The 23608-nt window shown below is 43.0% G+C and overlaps 1 protein-coding gene across 1 annotated transcript in view; it reads right to left on the reverse strand.

Annotated features, from left to right (window-relative positions):
- CLXN (calaxin) overlaps positions 1-23608 on the reverse strand; it is a 31274-nt gene extending 7666 nt beyond the window's left edge. Inside the window, exons 1-4 of the mRNA XM_005308529.5 lie at positions 23065-23608; positions 21395-21550; positions 13640-13744; positions 4777-4928 (exon numbers count right to left, since the gene is read on the reverse strand). Of these exons, the coding sequence (XP_005308586.1) occupies positions 4777-4928; positions 13640-13744; positions 21395-21550; positions 23065-23122 (471 nt within the window). The 5' untranslated portion in view covers positions 23123-23608. The remainder of the gene's footprint in view (positions 1-4776; positions 4929-13639; positions 13745-21394; positions 21551-23064) is intronic.

Consider the following 23608-nt stretch of genomic DNA (forward strand, 5'->3'; position numbering starts at 1 on the left):
AGGCAAGTCTCTTCCATCTTCAGAATCATGAGGCCAATAGACAACTCAACATTATCTGGAATGGGGTATCATTTGCCCACTGCTGGAATCCTGTCTAGTTTGGAGTGATGCTAGACCACACTCTCTCCTTCAAGGCACATGTGGAGACGACAAAAGACAAAGTTAGCTCCCAGAACAACATACTGAGGAAACGTGTAAATTCAAAATGGGGAACCAACGCAGCAACTCTAAGTGTCACTGCACTTACACTTTGCTATTTGATCACTGAATATAAATATCCAGTGTGGGAAAGACTGGCTCATCCAAAGAAGCTAAATCCTGTGCTGAATGAGAGCTGCCACTATATCACAGGATGTCTAAAACCAACAAATGTGAACAGCCTTTACATGCTTGCCAGAATCGTGCCGCTAGATATCCGGAGAGAATTCACAAGCAAAATGGAATGATTATGACTGGTCAAAGATACCAGACATCTGCTACATGAGTGAACCAGGGCACTTAGCCACATGAAATTGTGAAAAAGCTTCCTAGCAGCAATGGAACCGCTTAAAAATATCATCGACTACACAACTGGAAATGTTGCACACATGGTTCAAAATACTCAACAAGGGTGTCAACATGCACATCAATGTTGCTGAATGCCTTCATACATGTATAAAAGAATTGACTTGGAGATGTTTAAATTGCTTCTGAACAAGAGTTGGCAGCTCAAAAGTCAATATGCCTAAGTGGAGCTATTCCAGTGACCCAGAAACATGTGACAGTGGTGAAACACAAATCATGGAACATCTGTTGGTCTGCCAGCTCCTGGAGGAGCCATGCACCATGGAAGATCTAGCTGGGCTACAGACCAGGCCATATCATGTGCCAACACTGGGGAAAAAAAAGTGTGTGTGTGGTGGAAGGACATGAGAACATGATCAGCTGAGGAAGACATCGAGGGATTTACTGCCTCATTGAGGGAGGATGAGGAAATCACAGTGGAAACAAGTTGTTTCTCTCCTGGCAGATATTGTTCCTCATCTCTTTCCTTCTGCCTTTCCAGAATCTGAGGCTGCACTAACTGACATGGCTGGGTTGGTCTATACTGCCTCTTTGGGGAGGGAGAATCTAACTCTGGAAGGGGCAGAAGATGCAGGTTTACAAGAACATGGCTGTACATCCTACCTCTGCCTCTCAGGTTCTTCTGTAGGGACAAAGCTGAGTCCTACAAAAAGTGGAAACTAGGTCAAATTACAAAGGATGAAATATAAACAAACACGTATGTAGGAACAAAATTAGAAAGGCAAAGGCACAAAACGAGATTAAACTAGCTAGAGATAAAGGGTAACAAGAAAACATTCTACAAATGAATTAAAAGCAAGAGGAAGACCAAGGACAGGGTAGGCCTGTCACTCAATGGGGGGCGGGACAACAATAACCAAAAATGTGGAACTGGCAGAAGTGCCAAGTGATTTTGTTGTTTCAGTTTTCACCAAAAAGTTTAGTAGCAATTGGACAGCTAACATAATGAATGCCAGTGAAAATGAGGTAGGATCAGAGGCTAAAATAGGGGGAACGTTAACAATTATACAAGTTAGATGTTTTCAAGTCACCAGGGCCTGATGAAATGCATCCTAGAATACTCAAGGAGCTGACTGATGAAATATCTGAGCCATTAGCGATTATCTTTGAAAAGTCATGGAAGACAGGAGAGATTTCCAGAGGACTGGAAAATATAGTGTCAATCTATAAAAAGGGGAATAAGGACAATCTGGGGAATTACAGACCAGTCAGTTTAAATTCAGTACCTGAAAAGATAATGGAGCAAATAATTAAGCAATCAATTTGCAAATACCTAGAAGATAGTAAGGTGATAAGTAACATAAGTGACTCCCCTTGTGCAACCTCGTGGAGGTGAGCAGGGGGTGTTTGTGTGAATATGTAGTAGATGACTCCATACTGTGGATCAATGGTGGTGAAGAAAAGGAAGAGACCTCTAAAGATGAAGCCATTCTGTCAAGAGTGTCCTGGCTCTGCTGTATTTTCTCTACTTGGGTAGGGGATGAAGTCAATACCAGAGAGACTTCCTTCTGATGACCTGGTGACTGGTGGCTTAGCTATCACCAACCTCAACCTCTCAAGAAAAAGTGACTTTGGTACCAGTCCTACAGTTAGATCATTTGGTGCCTTATATGCTTTAGATAGCAACAGAGATAGGATAGATGCAGTAGATACCAAGGCAATGAGTTCCAATAGATTGGTGCCAGAGGAAGGGCAGTCCGCAGATTTAGTTGGAACTCCAGGCACATGTTTAACAGACAGTACTGAGGGATCTATGTCAGGCTGTTGACTAACCTTCAATTGTTTAGCCTTAGATGAATCAGGTATTTGCTGACTCTTCTATCTCAACTTGGTAGGCATCAGGGAGGGTGATCTACATTTCATCTTACCTCTGTAGTGGGTGCTCCTTCCCACCTGTCAGATGTAGTCAAAGCAGACGACTGGGACCTATTGGTCAATGTAGCATGGAATCTTGGGGTTGAATTTAGTCTCACCAGGGTGCTCATGGAGAGGGACTGACCGGAGGACTGACATCTTGCTACATCCTCTCTTTTGGCATCCATGGAGGCTTGTATAGAGTACTTCATAAGGAACAATTTAGGCAGGTTTCACTGTAGCTTTTGGAGTCCGCTTAGAACTTTAGAGGAGTGATATATGGACACTGCTCAAGAATATGTCCTTCCGTTAGGCAAAAAAGGCACCTGGTATACTTTTTGTTAAGCAACATTGAAGTGTCACACTTGGACCAGGTTTTAAGCCCCAGGGATTTTGCTTCTGCTATGCTTCTAGAGCCCCCGTACAAGGGAGAGGGTGAGGTAGAAGGAGTGTTGTCTAATACTAAATATCTGACTGAAACCATTTTTTGTTGTTGCCACCAGGCAAGAGACTAACGCTTCTAACCAAATAAATAATTATCAGTACTACTGCTAACTAGCACAGTGCACAGAGATGTAGGTGGAGAGGTTCTCTTTCACTGCCACAGGCACTAATTAGGAACTGAGGGATGATTGGGGTCACTCTACCCTTTATATCCTCGAGGGAAGAGGGGCCACAGGTATCTCGAGTGCAAACGTGACCCCCAACAGACACGGCTGGCCAAGATGATCTGATTTCACATACATGGGATTCATGAGCACCAAGAGTGGAGTTCATATTGATAATTATTCAAAGAAGAAATTATTTTATTGTTGTATTTGAAGTTGCCCTAAACATACGAAATTTCTAACATTTGAAGAGTAGAATGATTAGATGGTGAATTAAAAATTATCTTCCATTACTTTTTCCTTTGTGGCAGGAGTGAGTTTAAGCCACAAATACCCTCATAGGTTTCCCCCCTCTCCTCCCTTACATATCTGTCTGGTGCTGCGTCAGCCCAGTCTTCTTCTACCTAAAGAGAAACAGAAGCAGTCAATGCCAATCCGACATTGGCTGGATGTGTCACTGGGGAGAGATTCAAAGCACTCTCTCTGTGCCTGATATTGCGCTTTTCTTGGTGCTGACAGGCTTGCTTTTAATGGTTCATTATTAACAGAACTCACATAAGACCCTGGTGTAACTTGTGAATGGCTGAATCTTCTAGTCTGACTCAGTAGCTCATTATAATAAACTGGAATAAACAAGTTTTTAAAAATGCTGTTGCAGCCATGCAATGCTTGTTTATGGCTCAGTTAAATCAGACAGTTTGATGAATATATCAACAATTTTTTTAACTTTATTGTTCTTGACATTCTTAATATTCCATTGTTGCCAACTTTTGTGATTTTATCATGAGTCTTGTGATATTTGGTGTTTTTCTTAAAAGCCTCAACTCATCTTACTATGTGAGAATCTCAGCTTTTATACTTAAAAAAAAAAAAAAAAAGTAAGTTTCTAGTCTTCTAGGGTTAATTTTTTCAAGCTTTTCTCCATAACCATAAGTTTTAAAACATAGAAAGCAAATAAAAAGAACCCTGAAATTACATTTTAAAATCTCATTTTTAAGCCAATTTCATATTTCTGTGAGCCTGACCTGATTTTTGAATGTTTGAGGTTGGAAATTCTATTGTTCTCTCACACATAACATTACATGAATATTAAACAATTTATACTTCTCATATGGCAAAGAAAGAGTATGACAATTTGCCTATGTTACTAGACATGTTGCTACAATTTTAGCATCCAATTCTGCATTCGTTACTCACAAGAATAGTCCCATTGATAAGGCCCTTAGTTTACACAAATAGCCTTGGGGTTGTACTCTAAACAGAATTAGTAAACTGGAGAAGTAAGTTTTACCTAATAAAAAAAAAAGTGATAACATACAATTTTAGTAAAGAATAAAATTGTAGGTGACACCTTTTATTGAAATAAATACAGAGCAAGTTTGAGAATCATGTTCTCATAGAAGAGATCAGCTACACCTTGGAGTTTTGTCTACTGGACTTTTAAAAAAATATTCCCAAGTATCTTTAGTTGATCAGGAGAAAATATATTAGTGTGATGAACTGAGCAAGGAAGGATAGTTTTGTTAGGACACTGGACTGGGATTCATGAGATCTGGGTTATATTTTTGGCCCCTTCTTAGACCTCCTGTATGACCTGGGCAAGTCACTTAATATCTTCGTGCCTCAGTTTCCATTTGTAAAGTAGGGATAATATTTTCCTACCTCCTGGAGTTGTTGTGAAGATCAATTCATTTATATTAGAGAGGTGCACCATAACTAAAATAAACTGCTATTTAGATTTGATACTTGCCATTTTCTTCAGTGTTATTTCTACCAAGTCCTTAATTCCCTCATCAGGATCTTCTTCTGATGGTTGTTTTAGCAGGCTATTCTTCAGCATATGAAACATTTCCTCTCTTGAAATGTATCCATCACCATTCAGATCATAGACCTCAAAACAATCTTTTCAAAAGATAAATCTAATTTAATTTCATACAATAATTTCCCAAATCATTAGAGTTGCTTGTTAGTTATGTGTTAGAACAGGTAAAGACAATTTTATACTGAGTAGCTCAGGAACAGAGAAGATTTGCCATGTACAAATGTTTTATGCTGATTGTTAATTATAATTTATGGATTGTTCATAGCTAAACTTCATTTCAGCTAAAATATATAATAGAGATTGAACAATATTATGCAATGCATAATAAATGACAGATTTTAAATAACAGTTACAAAAGTGAGTGGTTATTTGGATATAAGGAAGGCTGTAAGAAAGTTGAGTTTTTGGTCCTAAAATTGAGGACACAGTTTGTTAAAGTTGCAGTTTGGGGTGCAGGTGTGGGTGTGTGGCTGGAGAGGCTGCAGAAGCTAAACTTGTTTTGTAAATGATTAAATGTCAAGTTGGTAGCAGAGTCCTTTACCCTTCAACAGGGGCTGGATTCCCCCTATTCCACCAATCCACAGGGTGGATGCCTGAGCCCTGGCACCCTACAGTTAGAGTCTCAATGAGTGGATGAGACGATGGTGTAGAGAGGAGGGGTTTACATTCATTAGGAACTGGGGAAACTTTTGGGATGGGGGCAGCCTATACAGGAGAGGTGGGCTCCACCTAAACCAAAGTGGAACCAGACTGCTGGCACTAAACATTAAAAAGGTTGTAGAGCAGTTTTTTAAACTAGGAGATGGGGGAAAGCCGACTGCTGCAGAGGAGCATATGGATCGGACAGAGACTTCTCTTAGGGGAGAGTCTAATGATAGAGAATCTCCAGGTTATAGTCGGGAGCAGAGGATGGAGGAGGATAATGTAAAGGCCAGATCAGATGATAAACATTCACATAAAAAAGAATCTGACACATCAGAAAAGGGCAGACAAATAAACAGTGACAAGTTTTTAAAGTGCTTGTACACAAATGCTAGAAGTCTAAATAATAAGATGGGTGAACTAGAGTGGCTCGTGATAAAGGAGGATATTGATATAATAGGCATCACAGAAACCTGGTGGACTGAGAGCAATCAATGGGACACAATCATTCCGGGGTACAAAATATATCGGAAGGACAAAACAGGTCGTGCGGGGGGGCGGGGGGAGGAGTGGCACTATATGTGAAAGAAAATGTAGAATCAAATGAAGTAAAAATCTTAAGTGAATCCACATTTTCCATAGAATCTCTATGGATAGAAAATTCATGCTCTAATAAGAATATAACATTAGGGATCTATTATAGACCACCTGACCAGGACAGTGATAGTGATGATGAAATGCTAAGGGAAATTAGAGAGACTATCAAAATTAAGAACCCAATAATAGTGGGGGATTTCAATTATCCCCATATTGACTGGGAACATTTCACTTCAGGACGAAATGCAGAGATAAAATTTCTCGATACTTTAAATGACTGCTTTATGGAGCAGCTGGTACGGGAACCCACAAGGGGAGAAGCAACTCTAGATTTAGTCCTGAGTGGAGCGCAGGAGCTGGTCCAAGAGGTAACTATAACAGGACTGCTTGGAAATAGTGACCATAATACAATAGCATTCAACATCCCTGTGGTGGGAAGAACATCTCAACAGCCCAACACTTTGGCATTTAATTTCAAAAGGGGGAACTATGCAAAAATGAGGGGGATAGCTAAACAGAAGTTAAAAAGTATAGTGACTAAAGTGAAATCCCTGCAAGCTGCTTGGGCGCTTTTTAAAGACACCATAATAGAAGCCCAACTTCAATGTATACCCCAAATTAAGAAACACAGTAAAAGAACTAAAAGAGCCACCATGGCTTAACAACCATGTAAAAGAAGCAGCGAGAGATAAAAAGATTTCCTTTAAAAAGTGGAAGTCAAATCCTAGTGAGGCAAATAGAAAGGAGCATAAATGCTGCCAAATTAAGTGCAAGAATGTCATAAGAAAAGCCAAAGAGGAGTTTGAAGAACGGCTAGCCAAAAACGCCAAAGGTAATAACAAAATGTTTTTTAAGTATATCAGAAGCAGGAAGCCTGCTAAACAACCAGTGGGGCCCCTTGATGATCGAGATACAAAAGGAGCGCTTAAAGACGATAAAGTCATTGTGGAGAAATTAAATGGATTCTTTGCTTCAGTCTTCACGGCTGAGGATGTTAGGGAGATTCCCAAACCTGAGCCGGCTTTTGTAGGTGACAAATCTGAGGAACTGTCACAGATTGAAGTGTCACTAGAGGAAGTTTTGGAATTAATTGATAAACTTAACATTAACAAGTCACCGGGACCAGATGGCATTCACCCAAGAGTTCTGAAAGAACTCAAATGTGAAGTTGCGGAACTATTAACTAAGGTTTGTAACCTGTCCTTTAAATCGGCTTCTGTACCCAATGACTGGAAGTTAGCTAATGTAACGCCAATATTTAAAAAGGGCTCTAGAGGTGATCCTGGCAATTACAGACCGGTAAGTCTAACGTCGGTACCGGGCAAATTAGTCGAAACAATAGTTAAAAATAAAATTGTCAGACACATAGAAAAACAAACTGTTGAGCAATAGTCAACATGGTTTCTGTAAAGGGAAATCGTGTTTTACTAATCTATTAGAGTTCTTTGAAGGGGTCAACAAACATGTGGACAAGGGGGAATCCAGTGGACATAGTGTACTTAGATTTCCAGAAAGCCTTTGACAAGGTCCCTCACCAAAGGCTCTTAAGTAAAGTAAGTTGTCATGGGATAAAAGGGAAGGTCCTTTCATGGACTGAGAACTGGTTAAAAGACCGGGAACAAAAGGTAGGAATTAATGGTAAATTCTCAGAATGGAGAGGGGTAACTAGTGGTATTCCCTAAGGGTCAGTCCTCGGACCAATCCTATTCAACTTATTTATAAATGATCTGGAGAAAGGGGTAAACAGTGAGGTGGCAAAGTTTGCAGATGATACTAAACTGCTCAAGATTGTTAAGACCAAAGCAGACAGTTTTGTGAGATCTTTTTGAAGTTCATCACAAAGTGATTGGGCAACAAAATGGCAAATTAAATTTAATGTGGATAAATGTAAAGTAATGCACATTGGAAAAAATAACCCCAACTATACATACAATATGATGGGGGCTAATTTAGCTACAACAAGTCAGGAAAAAGATCTTGGAGTCATTGTGAATAGTTCTCTGAAGGTGTCCGCGCAGTGTGCAGAGGCGGTCAAAAAAGCAAACAGGATGTTAGGGATCATTAAAAAGGGGATAGAGAATAAGACTGAGAATATATTATTGCCCTTATATAAATCGATGGTACGCCCACATCTCGAATACTGCGTACAGATGTGGTCTCCTCATCTAAAAAAAGATATACTGGCACTAGAAAAGGTTCAGAAAAGGGCAACTAAAATGATTAGGGGTTTGGAACGGGTCCCATATGAGGAGAGATTAAAGAGGCTAGGACTCTTCAGCTTGGAAAAGAGGAGACTAAGGGGGGATATGATAGAGGTATATAAAATCATGAGTGATGTGGAGAAAGTGGATAAGGAAAAGTTATTTACTTATTCCCATAATACCCCTAGTTCTTGTCACCAAATGAAATTAATAGGCAGCAGGTTTAAAACAAATACAAGGAAGTTCTTCTTCACGCATCGCACGGTCAACTTGTGGAACTCCTTACCTGAGGAGGTTGTGAAGGCTAGGACTATAACAGCGTTTAAAAGAGAACTGGATAAATTCATGGAGGTTAAGTCCATTAATGGCTATTAGCCAAGATGGGTAAGGAATGGTGTCCCTAGCCTCTGTTTGTCAGAGGATGGAGATGGATGGCAGGAGAGAGATCACTTGATCATTGCCTGTTGGTCCACTCCCTCTGGGGCACCTGGCATTGGCCACTGTCGGTAGACAGGATACTGGGCTAGATGGACCTTTGGTCTGACCCGGTACGGCTGTTCTTATGTTCTTATGTACAGCTGATCACATCTCAAAGATCCCTGGAGGTCCTGTGCAGGGCTGGCATCACCAGGGCTACCCCATCCCAGCCCTGTGCCCTATGGGAGAAGCAAGCCTCAGCCCCTGCCTGGTCCCACTCACCAAGGAGGAGGAGAGCAGGGAAAGACTGTAACTCGTACTCTTTCTCCTGCCATTCCCTAAACATGTTTAATATGTGGTGAAAGTTTGTTTCCAAACAATTTGTAAACTGACACCTATATGAAAGAAACTGAGTGAGAGGCAGATAGGAGAGAACGGACTCAATTACCCATACTCCTGAGGTATTGTTACCTTTGCATTACAATTAGAGGGTGAACCCTAACCAGGTCAGAAGCTGGGCTATAAAATCTGAGCATGAGCTATATCAGTTCAAAAATGGCAAATCAGGCATCCTTTAATGTAGAGAGAGAGAATCTCGAAATACTATAAAAATAAGTTTTTTTACTATGTATGTTAATCAATCAACAAAAATACTTGTTATTGCTTCCTCTTTGCTAATACATGACTGCTCTCAATGAGTCTTGTGATACTGCATCACAAGATACAAGTGATATACCTAACCTTCACAACAGCAAAAATATGTTTCTGCCTTTGAATAAAATCCTGCCCCTGTTGAAGTCAATAGGCATTTTGCTACTGACTTCAATAGAACCAGGATTTCATCTTTTGTCTTAAGGATGTGCTGCAACTGTGGAGTCAGACAGCTGTCAGTAATTGATAAATTCCTTCCCAATGCACAATGAAAATATAGACTGCATCATACTATATTCACAGTGCTTAAACAATCAAAATTCCACAAAGCTAACCAAGGTTAAGCTCCAAACAAGCCAGAAACAGCTATTTTATGTTGAGCATTTTTAAATTTTCTTTCCTTTTTAAATTTTTCTCTGTTCCTTCTCCTTGGACACACAGATTGCTAGCTCGTTTAAAGCTGTGATGAAAAACTGTTTCCCCTCTTTCAAAGCCCTTAATCTTTTAAATAGAACTTCTTAGCAAGTTTGGTAACCGTCTTTCTCCCCTTAAGTTTAAAGATGCAGTTTTGCTTTTTCAGCAACACTGTGATGGTAGACAGAAAGCTTGTCAGACAGAGTGGCTTTACTCAGATTAATTGAATTTCAAAGTAGTCATTTGAGAAAGGTGACCAAGTATTGCAGTTTGATGGGTGTTCTGGATGATGATACAAAAACTGGTATTGTTTCGGTATAATGGGGGTCTGTACCTTCATCTGGTGCTCAACTGAAGAAACAGCGATCTGTTCCAATGCTGGAGGAAAAACTGGCTGTGTTGGACTTATTGAGAGATGGTATGTCGGTCTCCAATGTGGCGCGTAAATATGGCCGCAACGAATCTAGCATCCGTGCCATCAAGATTCGAGAGAGAGAAATTCGTCAAGCCGTGGCATCAAGTGCTCCAATAACTGCTAAGGTGATGAGCCAGGTGTGTGATAAGACTTTTTAATGAAGACTGAAAAGGCATTAAACTTATGGCTGGAAGACATGAGCCGTAAACGTGTGCCTATCGATGGCAACACGTTGCGAGAAAAGGCTCTTAGCCTCTACGCGCTGTTCAAACCTCTTGCAGAAGAGGGACAGCCTTCTGATGAGAAGGAATTCAAAGCCAGCCAAGGTTGGCTTAACAGTTTTAGGAACCGCCTCAACCTCAAAAATGTGCAGACTACTGGTGAAGCTGCATCTGCCAATGAGGCAGCAAAAGCCTACCCCTAACAATTAAAGAAAATCATAGAAGAAAAGGGCTATCTTCCAGAGCAAGTTTTTAATGCTGACGAGACTGGGCTCTTCTGGAAAAAAAATGCCCAACCTCACTTACATTTCGAAATCAGAAAGCCAAGCCCCTGGCTTCAAAGCAGCTAAAGACCGTGTGACTGTGTTGTTTTGTGGCAATGCAGCTGGGCGTTTAATAAAGCCAGGCTTGCTCTACAGGGCTGCAAATCCCCATGCCCTAAAAGGCAAGAACAGAAATCTCCTGCCTGTGTTCTGGCAATCAAATAAAAAGGCTTGGCAGCATTATTTCTGGATTGGTTCCACAAGTGTTTCATTCCGAAGGTCAAGCGGTACCTCGAAGAGAAAGGACTTGACTTTAAAGTGTTGCTGATCATAGACAATGCTCCTGGCCACCCTGTGGCATTCTGGTTTGCACATAATGATGTTGAAATCATCTTTCTCCCCCCGAATACCACCTCCATCCTCCAACCTCTCGACCAAGGCATGATTCGCTGTTTCGAGGCCACGTACACGAGGCTTACATTCGCACGGATACGTAGCGCTATGGATGCTGATCCCAATCTTAATGTGATGGAATGTTGGAAGTCCTTCAACATTGCCTGTTTAATATAAGTGATGCAATCAGCAATGGATGCAATCAAGCCTGAAACAGTCAATGCATGTTGGCGAAACCTATGGAAAGAATGTGTGAATGATTTTAAGGGTTTCCTGACCATTGACAAAGAAGTGAAATGCATTGTTCAGGTGGCCAGGCAAGTGAGTGGTGATGGCTTCGTCGACATCCTTGAGGAAGAAATTGAAAAATTAATTGAGAGCCATAGAGAAACATTGACTAACGAAGAGTTAGAGGAACTGATAAAATTGTCTGCAGACGACAAAGATGATGACGACGAACAGGAAGAGCCAGCAAGTTGGAATCTTCATAAATTTGCTGAAGTGTTCCAAGCAGCGAAACACTTTAATGATTTTCTGAATACAATCCTTCTATGGAACGAAGTCTCAAAATCACATGTAGTATTATGGACTATTTGAGACCGTATCAAGAAATGTTTGAGCAGCTCAAGAGACAACAGTGACAGTTGCCGATCACCATGGTTTTTCAAGGAAAAACAACCAGCAGCAGATGAGCCTACACAATCAACTTCTCTAGCTGAACCAGAGCCAACCACTTCATCTATGACTCGCTCTCCGTCACCTCCGTCTCCTGGATTGGCATCAAGCCCTGACGACCCCCCTGTAATTACCCCCTGTAATTAAAAATACAGTACTGTAAGATTATATTTTGCATATGTACTCATACTGTACATTACTGTATACATTATACATATTACTGTACAGGGTTGTATACACAAAACCATGTACAGTATACTGTACTTTATGGGTGATTTAAGGGATTTTCAAGGGTAATTTTGACGATATGCAATTTTCGCCTTACGCGCTGACTTTAGAACCTAACCCCCGCGTAAGATGCGACTCCACTGTATGGCTCTTACTCTAGAATTATGTGAGGGAAATGAATTTGTGGAGCCCCTGACATCACTGCAGGGCACAGCACGAAACAGTTCAAAGGCCAAGCCCAGTACAAATGCAGCTGAGCCCCAGATTCATGTGTGAAGGCATGGAAAGAGATGCTGCAGGCCACAGGCCTTGTTTAGACTAAAATAGAAGGTATATTTTTAAACCATGGTAGCTAACTTATATGAAAGTTGCAGGTTGAAAGGCATGTGATAGAGATGGATATGGAGAAGACTGACAGCGCGTGTACACACACACACACACACACACACACTCTCTTTCTCTTTCTCTCTCTCTCTCTCTCTCTCTTCCCCTTCTAGCTGCAAATCTCTCCTTAATTGTCAAGTGGCTCCAAGTTTATCTTGGCTTTCAAACCATGTCAAGCCCAGCCCCAAAGAACAAATGACTAAACCAATCCTGACTTCTGCTAAAACCTTCTGGTCCGTTCCTTTGCCAATTACACTATTAAGAAAAAGCTTTCAGTCAGCAAAATACCCACCCAACCCTCCTATTTGTAAATAGTATTCCAAACTGGTTTAGCCTACTTGTATTTGTCAATACTTGAGCTGGTCAAAATATTTTTAGTGAAACATTTTTCTGTCAGAAAGTACTGTTTTGTTGAAAGATAAATTTTTCTTGGAAACATATCTGTTTCAGATTTCAGAAAGAAATCCGAAGAAGTGGGCTGTAGTCCACGAAAGCTTATGCTCTAATAAATTTGTTAGTCTCTAAGGTGCCACAAGTACTCCTGTTCTTCTTATATCTGTTTCAATGACAGATTTGGCAGGAAGGTTCCTCAGGTCCAGTTTTGACTCTTGGAGGGATGGAGGTGGGGAAGTTAGCGTGACTCTATAGCCCAGGGGCTAGGGCACTGGCCTGCAATGTGGGAGACCCATGTTCAACTCCCAGCTCTGCCTGATTTGGATGGGAAAAAACAAAAGTCCAACGGTAACAAGCTTAGGAGGACTCAACCCAGTGTCATTATGTCCACCTCTTGTATCTGACCAAGCAATTGCTTTTGCTTAAAATGAGTGCAGAAATTTTAAAAAGATCTTAAGAGTTTTTAAGATTAGGTTAAAGGCTATGCTTCAAAATAACAATCTCACTATTTTAGGCTTTTACTCCAGTGTCTAGGACAGAGTGGCTTCTGGACTTCTCTGCACTGACTTAGTCCCTGTGAGGCTCCCCATGAACAGCATTTCACATGCCCCAGCTTGGGCCTTTAAATGTCTTTAATTCTTGGTCTTAATATCTTGATAAAGACTTTTTTCATGTCTGTGGGCTCTCATGCAAGCACAGAAATGGAAAACACAAAATTCCAATGGTAACAAGCTTTGAAGGACTCAACCCAGTAGCATGAAATTGTTCAAAGGAAAACCCTCCAATTATCCTGAATTTTATAACAGCAGATGATTAGTATTAGTTACATTTAAAAAGTAGATTTAAATAGTCATAAATTTAATTATTACTAAAAATTGACATACACATAAACCTTACATTTCATCTTTTCTTCTAATGTCCCGCGAAGAAATATTGATAAACCTTCCACCCATTCTGTTACACTGACACAGCTGTCATTGTCTGTGTCAAAAGCACGGAACACTGAAAAGAGGAGAAAAGCTAGATGTATTGCAAATAGAATACTTACAGAGGAGCAATGCAAAGACAAACAATTCAAAATGATTTTGACAAAATGAAGAAGTGGTCTGAAATAAATATCATGAAATTCAATAAGGACAAATGCAAAGTACTACAATTAGGAAGGAATAATCAATTGCACAAATATAAAATTGGAAATGACTGCCTACGAAAAAGTACTACAGAAAAGGATCTGGGGGTTATAGTGGATCACAAACTATCAAGAGTCAACAAAGTAATACTGTTGCAAAAAAAAAAAAAGCACAAACATTCTGGGATGTATTAGCAGGAGTGTTGTAAGAACATACAAGTAATAATTATTCCACTCTACTCAGCACTGATAAGGTCTCAGCTGGACTACTGTGCCCAGTTCTGGGCACCATACTTTGGGATAGATGTGGGCAAATTGGAGAAAGTCCAGAGGACAGCAACCAAAATGATTAAAGGTCTAGAAAACATGACCTATGAAGGAAGACTGAAAAAAATGAGTTTGTTTAGTCTGGAGAAGAGAGGGGTAGGGGGGATATAATAATAGTCTTCAAGTACCTAAAAGGTTGTTATAAAGAGGAGGATGATAACCGGTCTTCCTTACCCCTTGAGAACAGGAAAAAGAAGTACAGTAACTCCTCACTTAACATCCTCCCGCTTAACGTTGTTTCAAAGTTACATCACTGCTCCATTAGGGAACATACTCATTTAAAGTTGTGCAATGCTCCCTGTAACGGTGCACAACTCCCCCTTGTGGTGCCTCCTGCTGGTCGCTTCTGGGAATTAGCTTGTCCAGCCTCCGGAGCGCCCTCTGCAGGCCGGTGTCCCGCTTGTAGCTGGCCCCGTGTCCCTCCAGGACCCCGGTGCCCCTTTACCCTGGGGTTGCCCCCTGGCAATACCCCCACCAATCTCTGGGAAACTCCCAACCCTCTAATCCCCACCTTGCCTCGGTCTGGGCTACTGCTAGTCATCGCCAAGCCCCCGCTCCCTGGGGCAGACTGCAGTGCAAAAGCCACTCATCATAGGCAAGGGGGTTCGACCTGCTGCCTTCCTCTGTCTCCCAGTACCTCTAATGGCCTTGGACCAGGCCCTGCAGCCTGGGGAGTTGCCAGCCTGGAGCTCCCCTGCTCCTCCCTAGCCCTGCTTCACTCCTAGTATCCTTTCCACAGACTGCCAGGCCCGAGAGCCTTCTCCTGGGTCTCTGGCTCACAGCCTTTTATACAGGGCAGCTGTGGCCTGATTGGGGCGTGGCCCAGCTGCAGCTGTTCTGCCTATCAGCCCAGCTTTTCCCCTGCCCCAGCCCTCTGCCAGGGCTGTTTTAAGCCCTTCCAGACAGGAGCGGGGGACCACGCTGCTACACTCCCTTATAACGTCGTTTGACTGACTTTACAAGGGAGATTGCACAAGTTCCTCCTCTCCGCCTCCTCCCCCTCCCTTCCTCCGTCCCTTAAAGCGCTTCCCCCGCTGCCAAACAGCTGTTTGGCAGTGCTTAGGACTTTCTGACAGGGAGGGAGGGAGCGGGGAAGCTGCCCCCCCCCCCGGGCAGGGCCACCCGGAACGTAGGGACTGCAGGGCCCTGGGCTAAGGGGGCCCCGGGGCCCTGGCCTGCAGCTTTAAAGCTCCTTTCGGAATGTGGCCCTGTGAGCACGGGCCGGAGGAGCAGGGGCAGCTGCGCAGCCAGTGGCTGGAGAGAAACGGTGCTTTGAAGGGGAAGTACTGTACAGTATATAATGCCTTTTGTCTGCCCCCAAAAAATTTCCTTGGAACCTAACCCCCCACATTTACATTAAATCTTATGGGAAAACTGGATTCGTTTAACATCGTTTCACTTAAAGTTGCATTTTTCAGGAACATAACTATAACGTTAAGTGAGGAGTTACTGTAATGGGCTTAAATTGCAGCAAGAGAGAGTTAGTTAGACATTAGGAAAAACTTCCTAACTGCAAGGGTAGTTAAGCACTGGAACAAATTACCTAGGGAGGTTGTGGAATCTCTGTCTAACGTGTTCTTAAAAACCTCCAGTGACAAACACCTGTAGGTAATGGTCTAAATAATACTTAGCTCTCCCTCAGTGCAGGGGACTGGACTAGATGACCTACTTTGGTTCCTTCCAGTCCTCCATTTCTATGATTCTATGACACAAGGCAACATTTTCTTAAATTTAGTGTAAATATGAACATTTTTTGGCTGAAGATATTTGTGTGTTTTGATTTGCTTCACTTTTGCAAAAATTCCCTTATTCAACTATTCTGTTGAAAACCATATGAGCCTTAATATCCATTACTATAAAAATCTTGCATCCAGGTCTGGCAGTCTTCTGCTCCAAACTCCTGTTGGGGAATCTAGGCTATCACAGGTGGAATAGCCACCTTGTTCTGCTAGCTGACCTGTTGCTTTGCTGGGTTTATGCACCCCAGTAAGCAGCACAAATCCCAGAAAAGCCTAAAGGAGATCCACCATTGAAAACATATTTGCAGATCGAAGGAGTTTAGCAATAATGTTTTGTCCTAGGTAGCCATGGAGGAAGTCATCCAGAAAATCCAACACACGTCTTTTTTTGTACATAACACCAACAACTTTCTGCCATCTTGCACGAACCAATATGCCTATTTATTTCTTCACCCTTCCCTATGATAAGAAACAAAGCTACTGTATTTAACTTTGCTATCAGTGGAGCCTGTAAATACTTAGTATTGTGCTTTGCATCTTAAAAATCCTTTTAGAACAATTAGTAAGTTAGGTCCAGATTCTCAGTGGTATTTAAGCAGCTTAGTTACAGCAACAGCAATACTCCTGTACCATTGCAGTGAATTGAAATATTACACACCTTAGAGCACAGCACTGCAAAACTAGGAAATGCCAGAATTAAGGTTGTCTGTTCAACCTTAATTCAGCCCCCCCTTTTGTATATGCCTTATGATACACTCTTTAATTACATGTTTGCATACTATTTTTTCCACTGGACCAATATCTCATTCAGTCCATAGGATGACGTTTCTGTATTCCTTGCATGGGGGAATCAGACCCGGTGATGGAACACCTCAGATACTTCCCCCCAGCATGTGTGTGTGGGAGTTAGACCCAGCTTTGCAGCACTTCCTCAGTAATGTCTCCTCAGTACCCTCCTTTAGGCACCTATATGCCAGACGGAATTCATGCCAGTGCAGTAGAGCCCCAAACCACCCCCTTTCTACCCCATGGGTCGGGGAAGGAAGCACATTTTTGTGCACTAATACTTCCCCATCACTCCTATCTGTTAGTGAAGGAAAGAAATCTATGTTGGCTCAGCAACACCTCCATATCAGTCTGCTCTCAGTGTCCCTGCTCAGGAGGGTATCCACTCTGACACAGTATTCCGTAGTATTTCCCCCACTGGTACCTCACATTATAGGAAAAGAGTGGTCTACAGGCAGTAATGCCTGCCTACTGCCCTCCCTATAGTGGCTCACTACAGAGAAAGAAGGTGGCTATGATACCGTAACGCCCTCTTCTAGCATCCTACTTTCAGCAGCTGTGAGGAAGCCAACCACGTGGCTGCAGGACACCACCATTCAGAAACCTCCCATACACAACAGTGGAGGGAGCTGAACTCAGCATAGCAGTGCTTACTCATTACCCTTTCTTCATCAAAAACAAAGGAGATATTCTCTGTGTAGGAGTACCAGCATATGACCCTTCCCTTCAGCACTGTGGCATGGTGTGGCCCTAAGAAACCCTCAATACCATCTGGCAAGAGTTCGGTGTTCTATAACAGCAACTCCTGTCAGGCCTGACAAACTCACTATAACTAGCACACTAGTTCACAGTCTTTCTCAAACAACCTCAGTTGAAACACTGCATGAAAGGACGGAGTTGCAAAATTGCTTTAGACGAGGTTAGCTTGTTAGAGTTAAGTTTTAGTCTAGTAGAAGCATTACACTTTTGTTTTACTTGTAACCTATTGTTCTTATTACCCTTGCTCACTCTCTTAAAATCTTAGCCTTTGTTAATAAACTTATACTTCTTTTCACTGTAGATTACAGTGCTGTGTTATATTGGAGCTGACACAGAGTTGACTCAAACAAGCTGGTCAGTGTATACTAGTCCCTCAGGAGTAGCAAACCTGGTAATTATTGCGAGTGTCCAGTCACAGGGGGCTGAAGACTGCAGGGAAATGCTTCTGAGTGCAAGGAGGCTGGTTGTAACACTTTGGGGGTTTGCTCAGACCAGTAAGGGGTTGTGTCACCGCCTGCCCTGCAGCCCTGGGTGCTTCTGTGCTGTGCAGCTTTGGTTCAGAGCCCTGACACCAGCAACACGTTCACAGCACTATGGCCTCACCCCGGCTGCCACCAGACTGGTTACTCCTTGCAGGGTGACACCAACAGACCTTCCAGTCCTTAGTCTCCGCAGTGGTATCCAGTCCCTCACTGGACCCGCACAGAGCTTACTAAATTTCTTGCCTCCACAGAGACAGAATACACACCAGCCTGCTAGATTAGCTGAGGATTTTACCCTTTGGTGTAATATTCAGCACTGAAATGGTTTTGTAAAAGTAAAACAAGTTTACTAACAATAGAACCTAGATGTAAGTGGTACCAAGTAGAAGGAGAAGGGAGAGAAATGGTCACAAACAAACAAAAGTAAAAATACACTTCTAAGACTATAATCTAATTTAACAAACTAAAGTCATTCTTCCAGCAAGGCTGGCCAGTCTTTAGCCAGCATAGACACCGACTTCCTCTCTACCTGGGGGATGCTCCTCTCCCCAGAGCCCGCCCGCACTCCACCCCTTCCCGCCCTTGCTCCACCCTTGGCCTTGCCCCCACTTCACCCTTTCCCCCAAGGCCACACCCCACCCCACCTCTTTACGCCCCCCCTCCTCCTCCTCCCTCCCAGCGCCTCCTGCACAGCGTGGAACAGCTGATCTGTGGCGGGGAGGGGGGGGAGGAGGACGGCGCTGTGGAGAAAGGGGAAGCTGGCTGTCTTTTTCCGTGGGTGCTCCTGGAGCACCCACGGTGTCAGCGCCTATGTTAGCCAGGAACCAACAAAGAGCCCAAAGCACTGGTTTACTTTGCCTCCTCAGGTGAAGGATAAAGCAAAGTCTTTTTCCAGTTTCTTATATTCCCCCAAAGTTCAATGTCCTAGTGTCAAGAGCCAGAAAGGTCTGCTTGGAGATTCAGTCTCTTGTCTGCTCTGGGAGGGTGTGATGTGGGGGCGACACCATCTTGATGAAAGTATCCCATCCTGGTGAATTCCCATGCACTGTTTCCTGCTGCAATTTTTACAGTGCAAATGTTGTCTTCCCTTCTGCCTGTGAGCTGATTGCTTTGTTTATTGCTTTGCTGATGTATCCCTATTGTCCATGGCTTGCAAGACAGACAGGGGGAGTTCACAAATCCTTGTCTAAGAAAAATCTGTTTATCAACTTTTCTGACATGCCTGCTTTAAACACATTTTAGTCACATATTTTCAGCATGTCTGTATTGTTCTTTGCATGAGTACTTGTGGCACCTTAGAGACTAACAAATTTATTTGAGCATAAGCTTTCGTGGGCTACATCCCACTTCTTCGGATGCATAGAATGGAACATATATTGAGGAGATATATACACACACACATACAGAGAGCATGAACTGGTGGGAGTTGTCTTACCAACTCTGAGAGGCCAATTAAGTAAGAGAAAAAAAAAACGTTTGAAGTGATGATCAGGATAGCCCAGTACAGACAGATTGATAAGAAGTGTGAGAGTACTTACAAGGGGAGATAGATTCAATGTTTGTAATGGCTCAGTCATTCCCAGTCTTTACTCAAACCTAAATTGATTGTGTTTAATTTGCATATCAATTAGAGTTCAGCAGTTTCTTGTTGGAGTCTGTTTTTGAAGCTTTTCTGTTGTAAAATAGCCATTGAATGACCAGACAGGTTAAAGTGTTCTCCCACTGGTTTTTGAGTATTATGATTCCTGATGTCAGATTTGTGTCCATTAATTCTTTTGTGTAGAGACTGTCCGGTTTGGCCAATGTACATGGCAGAGGGGCATTGCTGGCACATGATGGCATATATCACATTGGTAGATGTGCAGGTGAACGAGCCCCTGATGGTATGGCTGATATGATTAGGTCCTATGATGATGTCACTTGAATAGATATGTGGACAGAGTTGGCATCGGGCTTTGTTGCAAGGATAGCTTCCTGGGTCAGTGTTTTTGTTCAGTCATGTGTGGTTGCTGTTGAGTATTTGCTTCAGGTTGGGGGGTTGTCTGTAAGCGAGGACAGGTCTGTCTTACTTAATTGGCCTCTCAGAGTTGGTAAGACAACTCCCACCTGTTCATGCTCTCTGTATGCGCGTGTATATATATTTCCTCAATATATGTTCCATTTTATATGCATCCGAAGAAGTGGGCTGTAGCCCACGAAAGCTTATGCTCAAATAAATTTGTTAGTCTCTAAGGTGCCACAGTACTCCTGTTCTTTTTGCGAATACAGACTAACACGGCTGCTACTCTGAAACCTGTTCTTTGCATGTCAACCATACATACATAATGCAAGAATATTAATGATCAGTGAGTTGATAGTTGTCCAATGTTAAGATACCTTTTAAATAAATATGACTACAATGTGTGGGGTGCACTGACCTGGTCAGGCCAGCTGAGACTCACTGCTACATACCAGAGAGCCCCTTGCCCTCTGACTTGGTATGCTCTTAGGGTCACACCTCCCCCCTTACAAAGCTGCAGGAGAGTTAGTCATTGAGTGACCCATATGCAGTGGGTCAGAACCCTGGACAGCGCATATGCCACCATATTTTCTTTCCCTTTTATACATACACTCTCCATATCTTATTCTTGGAGCATCACATACCAAATGTTAACCTGCAAGGCAAAGTAAGGACTGGCAGAGCCCTGAGGAGTTTATTTGGGTGGCTAACTGAATGTGGGTGTCAGGAAGCTGACAGCAAATCTCTCTCTCATCGAGGTGGGAAAAACACAGTGACCTGGTTCTGGAAGAAAACATCACACACAGGTGAGTGATCATACTCAGTGCAGATGTGTCAATCAATGGCCTTTTCATAAGAAACTTTTATCTTCTGCTCTAAGCAAGAAATTGTCAATTTTTTCCATAGTTTGGATTATATTTTAATAAATTGTCTTTTGGACTCCTCCAAATCAAATCACACACATCACTTTGCCTGCCATTCATGATCCCACTTGCAATTGTGCAACATCCTTGTGGCAACTACAGCAACTATTCTATTCTGTATAGGTTCTTATACTGCACTCATCATCATAGTATCTGAGCACCTTCTAGTAGTGCATTAAGCAATATGACGAATATCTGTCACATCTGTTTTCTCATCTCCGTGGGGAGAATGGTGTACAGTGGAGTGTCTTGTTTTGGTAGGATTTTTGTTTGGGGGGATGTTAATTAACATATATGCAGCTCCTCCTCCTTGTTTCCAGCTACCTTTACAGGCATCAAGGCTCTCCTCTCCAATGCTCTTGTAGAGCAACAAGAACGAGAAGCCAGCATCATGTGAACTGGGAACACTCCATGGACTACTAGCACGTGCTTCACAGACCAGTTTGGAAGCGGTTGCCCTATGTGTCTTTTACAGAAATTACAGCCTTTTTTAATCAGTTAGTCTCACCTCGGTCCATAATCATGTCATCTGTCATCCCAAATGTGACATGCAGAATGTTTCTGAATGTGTTACGATCTAAGCCAATGGTGGCATGCCGATCACTGGGTTCAACCACCAGGGTGTGGAACAGCTTTATGAGACATTCCACTTCAATTTTATTGACTGTGAAATAAAAACAAAGTTATAATAGAGGTTATAATATTAAGTTCCATGCAAAACTAAGGAGAAGCTGCAACCTTAACATTGTAATAAATCTTTAACACGTTATAAAAAACAACAACAAAACATGAAGTAAATACCTCTCAGGGACCGCACCAGTTTCCTGAGGAGGCATGAGATGTTAGGCAGTTTTTTCCAAAAAGAGAGGTAACACTAGCTCAGCTCTATGTAAAGGAGGATACTATCATTTCATTAATGTTCAGTGGGTTTAGACTCTGTAATGCTGTCAAGGTGAGAAGTGACAAGAAGACTATTGTTTCAGTCTACTATTATATTTAGAAATATCACAAATAAAGCTGGAGAAATGCTATGTAAAGGCTTTTAAAATCAGGATTCATAATACTTTGATACTTTTTTCTTTTAACTGTTCCACATTTGAAATTGGTCTCTTCAGGATCAGACTGAACCACCAGCTCATCAGCTCCAATGCCATTTCCATTCCCGTGAAAACGGACTTCAGGTCACAAGAGAACAATATACACTTGTTTTCAATATACCTTAAAAACTTGTGTCCATATATAGCTTAATATAGGCTTAAAGAAAGAGAGAAGCATTTTCTAGCCCTCTCCTTTCTCTCAGCTACACATCCTTTTCTTAAATATTATAACAAATGTGTGACCAACAAGAGCTTCATGATTTTCATTGTACTGTTCACTATATTCATTTTACTGTGACAGCTAAAGTAGAGCTCACATCTTCCTACTCAAGCTAAAGGAGATTCCCAATTAGCTTTTAGCAAGGCCTTTACAAACTAATTAGTTATGACTCCGTCTTGTAGTAGGCCATGTTACACATTGGCCAGGTCTTTACAACATATAGAGACAGGTATGTTCCCCATCTTAATTTCAGAACCCAAATTTTGAGAGGCCTACAACAGTGTAAGAATATAATAGAGATGCAGATTGAATATACAACATACTCTGTGGCAGACACATAAGGGGTGAGTGGGATCCAGTAGGGCTGATTTTGTAAGGGGACCAACATGGGTTTTCTAAGGGAGCTGGAAGAGTTTTGAGGGCACTAGTTCCCTGACAATGGGGAAGTGCAGGTGAATTCCTGGGGGTGGTTTCCATGGGGATGGGGCAGCTGCAGGGGAATAGGCTGGGCATTAGGGGATGGATCCATGGGGGCTGCAGGGGAATGCCCAGGGCTGGGCAGGGCATTAGGGGCTGGATCCATGGAGATGGGGGTGCAGAGGAGGTACTGGGATGATGAAGCAGGGGTGGGGGGACGTGAGTAGGGTGACCAGACAGCAAGTGTGAAAAATCAGGACAGGGAGTCGGGGGAGGGGGTAATAGGAGCCTATATAAGAAAAAGACCCCCAAATCAGGACTGTCCCTATAAAATCGGGACTGGTCACCCTAGACATGAGTTTTGCTTGGGGCGGGGCTGGGAGCTGCTGGGGGAGCCCAGGCCGTGGCGGGCCGCAGCAGGCCCAGGCCGTGCCCCGCACTCACAGTGCTTCGCGGTCCTGCACACCGACTCCGCGACTTTCTGCAGCTTCTTCCTGTTCATGGTGCTCTCGAGCCGGCGCGGCCTGTGCCCGGCAGCGGCTCTTCTCCTAAGAGCCGCACGCTGTCACCATGGAAACAGAAGACCGGGGACCAGCCAATCACAAAGCAAGAGACCGGGCCTCCCGCAGAGGGGCGGGGACTCATAAAGCGTCATTGCTCAGTAACGTTAGCAGCGGCTTCCTCGGCCGCTGCCCAAGTACAGGGTCTGAGCAGGTCCATTTCTCAGCCGAACCCCGTTCACACACCTGTGCTGGCAGCAGCCAGCCTCGCTCAGCAGCCCCGTGGGCACCGGGCCTACAGCGCCTGTGGGGAGCGGGCCTCCCTCTAGTGCCCCTCACCTCTGCTACGGGCTCAGCGGGGCCCGCTGCTCGAGGCGCCTCATGGCAGCCTTCAGCCATGGCCTCTCCCTCGGAGCCGCCGGGCACCTCTCCCGCCGGGCAGCTCCATGCCCACCCCGCCTCTCGCTGTCCTGCCACTCTACCAAGGC

This window comes from Chrysemys picta, chromosome 2 (genome assembly GCF_011386835.1).
Source record: "Chrysemys picta bellii isolate R12L10 chromosome 2, ASM1138683v2, whole genome shotgun sequence".
Classification (NCBI taxonomy): domain Eukaryota; kingdom Metazoa; phylum Chordata; order Testudines; family Emydidae; genus Chrysemys; species Chrysemys picta.